The sequence below is a fragment of the Beta vulgaris genome, chromosome 7 (assembly GCF_026745355.1).
Source record: "Beta vulgaris subsp. vulgaris cultivar EL10 chromosome 7, EL10.2, whole genome shotgun sequence".
NCBI lineage: Eukaryota > Viridiplantae > Streptophyta > Magnoliopsida > Caryophyllales > Amaranthaceae > Beta > Beta vulgaris.
In genome coordinates, this window is record NC_079208.1 from 18233008 (window position 1) to 18237811 (window position 4804).

Genomic DNA, 4804 nt, shown 5'->3' on the forward strand with positions numbered 1-4804 from the left:
AAGAAGAAGAAGAGAGTTGTGATTGCGTGAGTGCCAAATGGACATGGTGGAGTGAGGAGGAAGACACCATTAATGGGGGATTGACCATAGCTTCTTTTTTTTTTTTTCTCCTTTTTATTTCTCAACCAAAAATCAGAAATTTTTCCACACTAACACCTTCAACGTGACTTATGAAATCTTGGGTGAAATGTTGACATTTTGTACTTTAAGTAAATTATCAACTATTAGCCTTCTTGTTTACTATGAAATTGTAAATTATAAATTATCGTCATAATTTAAGTTGTAAATTTTTATGTTAAAATTTATAATCATTTTATTATACGTTGTTAATTAGTGAAACGAATAAAATAAAAATATTCTAACTACATTATTATGTTAATTATTCACTTAAATATTTTAAGATTTTTAGGATATTACATCCTTACCCCCTTAGAAAAAGTTTCGTCCTCGAAACTTACATAGCATTGCAAAAGGATAAAATCATGCATTCATAAACTTGAACATTCATACATAAGATTTCAGAACACATAATTAAAACACATCAAAGTCATCTATTCAAACAAGTGAGGGTATTTTGTTCTCATCTGATCTCTACTTCCAAGTGGCTTCGGATGACGTGTGATTAGCCCATAAAATCTTAACCTTGGAATTACTTTGCTTCTAAGTCGCTTTTCCCTACGATCAAGAATTTCAATCGGTTTCTCTTCATAAGTCAAATCCTTCCTTAGCTGCAAAGGCTCGTGTCTGATCACATGGCTAGGGTCTGGTATATACTTTCGCAACATCGACACGTGGAAAACATTATGAACTTTATCCAAGTCTGTCGGCAACGCCAAGCGATAAGCTATTCGTTGACTCGATCCAAAATCTCATATGGACCAATGTACCTCGGACTTAGCTTACCAGTTTGACCAAATCTCATAATACCCTTAGTAGGCGAAATTTTCAAGAAAACATGATCACACTCTTCGAACTCAATGGCTCCTCTCCTCACGGTCCGCATAACTCTTTTGTGTTTGTGCAGCCTTCATCCTGGCTTGAATTAATCGTACTTTTTTCGTGTTTCTTGTATCAAGTCAGGTCCAATCATTGAGCTTCATCGATGTCACTCCAACACAGGGGTGTTCTACATTCTCTCTTCCATACAGTGCTTCATATGGTGCCATTTGAATGCTAGCTTGATAGCTGTTAGTTGTTGTAAGAAAACTCAACCAATGGCAAGTATTTCTCCCAACTTCCTTGAAAATCCAGAATACATGCTCTCAGCATATCTTCAGAGTCTGAATGGTCCTTTCTGTTTGACCATCTGTTGCTGGATGGAAAGCGTGCTAAAATCCAGTCTCGTACCAAGTGCCTTTTGTAATTCCTTCCAAAACTTTGCTTGGAATCTCGAATCACGATCTGACACAATAGAACTTGGCACTCCATGCAATCTGACAATTGTGCTCATATATAACTCAGCTAGCTTATCCAAACTCCAATTATTTCTAATGGCTAAGAAATGTGCGGATTTTGTCAGTCTATCCACAATGACCCATATAGAGTTCATTCCTCGAAATGATGGTGGCAACCCCATGATAAAATCCATAGAAATTGAATCCCATTTCCATGCGAGAACATCTAATGGTTGCAACAATCCTGCAGGTCTCTGATGTTCGATCTTTATCCTTTGACAAGTCAGACATCTTGACACAAATTCTGCAACTTCTTGCTTCATATTGCTCCACCAGAAGGTCTGCTTTAAATCCTTGTACAACTTGTTTCCTCCAGGGTGAACAGAAAAAGGACTGTTTGAGCTTCTTCCAGAATTCTCTTTTTCAATGCCTCCTTATCTGGAACACATGTTCTACCCTGAAATCTCAACGTGCCATCATCTTGGATCACAAATCCCGGTGATTTTCCCTTCTTCACATCACTCTTTATCTTTTGCAACTCCAAGTCTCCATCTTGCGCCTCTTTTATTTCTTCCAACAAAGTCGGCCTCAACTCCAATGCGTACAACTGTGCTTCTATTTTCGGTTGCATGATCTCCACTTTCATCTTCATCAAATCATCATTGATTTCTTTCGGCAAGGTTAAGGTTGTGTTTAGGTAGGATTTGCGGCTTAGAGCATCAGCTACGACATTAGCTTTGCCTGGGTGATATAGGATCTCGACATCATAATCCTTTAGGAGTTCAAGCCATCTACGTTGCCTCAAGTTCAATTCCTTTTGGGTAAAAATGTATTTAAGGCTTTTGTGGTCGGTGAAGATCTTACACGGAACACCATATAGTGTCTCCATATTTTGAGAGCAAACACAACTGCGGCTAGTTCAAGGTCATGAGTTGGGTAGTTTTGTTCATGAGGCTTGAGTTGACGGGAAGCATATGCTATAACTTTATCATTCTGCATCAACACACACCTAATCCATGCTTAGAGGCATCGCTATACACAACAATCCATCAGTTCCAGAAGGGAGAGTAAGAACAGGAGCAGTAGTGAGACGCTTCTTCAACTCTTGAAAAGCTGCTTCACATTCATCACTCCATACAAACTTAACCGTCTTCTTTACCAATCGAGTTATAGGCATGGCTATCTTGGAGAAATCTTGGACAAATCTTCTATAATATCCAGCTAAACCCATAAAACTCCGAACTTCAGGAACATTAGTGGGTCTAGGCCATTCCATGATAGCTCTTATCTTTTGTGGATCAACCGAGACTCCAGTATCTGAAATGATGTGCCCTAGAAAGGCAACTTCTTTCAACCAGAACTCACATTTCTTCAACTTTGCATACAACTTCCTTTCTCTCAACACTTCTAACACCTTCCTCAAATGTTCTTCATGCTCGATCAAGTTTCTTGAAAACACCAAGATATCATCGATGAATACAACCACAAACTTATCGAGGTATGATTTAAATACTCGGTTCATCAGATCCATGAAGACAGCAGGGGCATTGGTTAACCCAAATGGCATTACTGTGAATTCATAATGACCATATCGGGTCCTGAAAGCGTTTTTGAAATATCTTCTGGCTTTATGCGGAGTTGATGATATCCGGATCTTAAATCAATCTTGGAGAAGATAGTTGCACCTCGAAGTTGTCAAAAGATCATCAATACGGGGCAATGGATATTTATTCTTGATGGTGATCTTGTTTAACTCTCGATAATCAATGCATAACCTCATGCTTCCATCTTTCTTATTGACAAATAGAACTGGTGCAACCCGGGCGACACATTAGGTCGAATATCCCTTCTCGAGTAATTCATCTAGTTGCTTTTTCAGTTCTTGTAACTCAGCAGGTGCCATTCGATAAGGTGCCTTGGAGATAGGAGCAGATCCAGGAACGAGGTCAATGCTGAAATCTATCTCTCTTTCTGGTGGCATGCCAGGTATCTCTTCCGGAAATACATCAGGGTACTCACAAACTATGGAATATCGGATAAAAGGGTTCAGGTTTGGTTAGGTCTACCACACTACATAGGTATCCATAATGACCCTTTGAAAGTAACTTGAAGGCTTTCAAGGATGAGATGATTTCAGGTTTGGGTTGGACTTTTCTTCTTCGATAAGAAACCTTACACCCATCTGGCTTCATGACGGTTATTTCATGGTTAAGGCAATTTATGTCCGCTTTGTACTTCGACAACCAATTCATTCCCAATATCACATCAAAGTCGGTTAATTCAAATCGAACGAGGTCTACTTGAAATTCACATCCTCCTATAAGAATAGGACAATTTCTATACATGACATCGCATAAGATGGATTCACTATTAGGGATGGTGACAGACATGGCAGAGAATTCAGAGCATGGTTTTGCATTCAAGCTTCTAGAAAATGCAGTAGATATAAACGAATGGGAAGCTCCAGAATAAAAAAGGACATAAGCAGGTACAGAGTTGACAGGAAAAGTACCAGTAATAACGGTGTCATCATCCTCAGCTTCTTCTTTCTGCATCATGAACACTCGTCCGGCTTGTGGAGGTCCACGCGGAGGGTTTTTGTTGGCATTATTACTTGCATTCCTACCATAACCATAGTTCTGAGAATTGTTCATTTGCACTGGCCCACGGTTATTAGTGTTTTCGTTCTTCCTTTCCAAAGTCGGGAAATTCTTAATCATACGGCCCATCTTACCACACCAGTAGCACTGATCGGTTCCTGCTCGACATTCTCTGGCTAGATGGCCCCATCTGTTGCACCTGGTGCAATGAGCAACTGTCCTTTGACCATTATTGTTTCTTGAGAACCCTGTGTTTTGCTTCTTGAAAACATTGCTTATTGGAACTTCTTGACCTTTACCTTTTCTTTTTCCATTCTCATAAACATCCTTTCGCAGCTTCATTTTCCTTTCAACATTGATAGCTCGATCATATAGCTCTTGATAGGACTTACTCATGTTTGCAGTAAGCCTTTCTTGAAGGTCCAGATTCAACCCTCCTTCAAATCGATTCATCCTTTGACAATCCGTAGACACCAGATCAGGAGAAAATCGAGCTAACTCATTGAATTTCACAGCTATTCCAGAACTGACATACCCCTTTGCCTCAAATGGATAAACTCAGATTCCATCTGGAGTTGCAGAGACTGAGGGTAAAACTGGTTTCGCATAGCCTCCTTTAAACCTTCCCATCCAAATCCAGGTTGATTCTGCATCACTCTAGCAGTCTTCCACCACATATCAGCTTGCCCTTTTAAGTAGAATACAACAAAGTTAACTTTCCACTTGTCTGGACACTGGGTGGCATCAAAGAGTTTCTCCATGCCATTCAACCATTCCTCGAACTCAGTGGGGTCAGGTTTTCCGTCATAA

The 4804-nt window shown here is 39.7% G+C and overlaps 1 protein-coding gene across 1 annotated transcript; it reads right to left on the reverse strand.

Moving 5' to 3' along the window:
- Positions 1-3225: 3225 nt before the first annotated feature.
- On the reverse strand, positions 3226-4447 carry LOC130589483 (uncharacterized). The gene is made up of 2 exons (XM_057390752.1): positions 3571-4447; positions 3226-3416 (listed from the first exon to the last, which is right to left on the reverse strand). Exons 1-2 carry the CDS (start codon positions 4445-4447, stop codon positions 3226-3228), a joined length of 1068 nt encoding a protein of 355 aa, XP_057246735.1.
- Between the last annotated feature and the right edge of the window lie 357 nt (positions 4448-4804).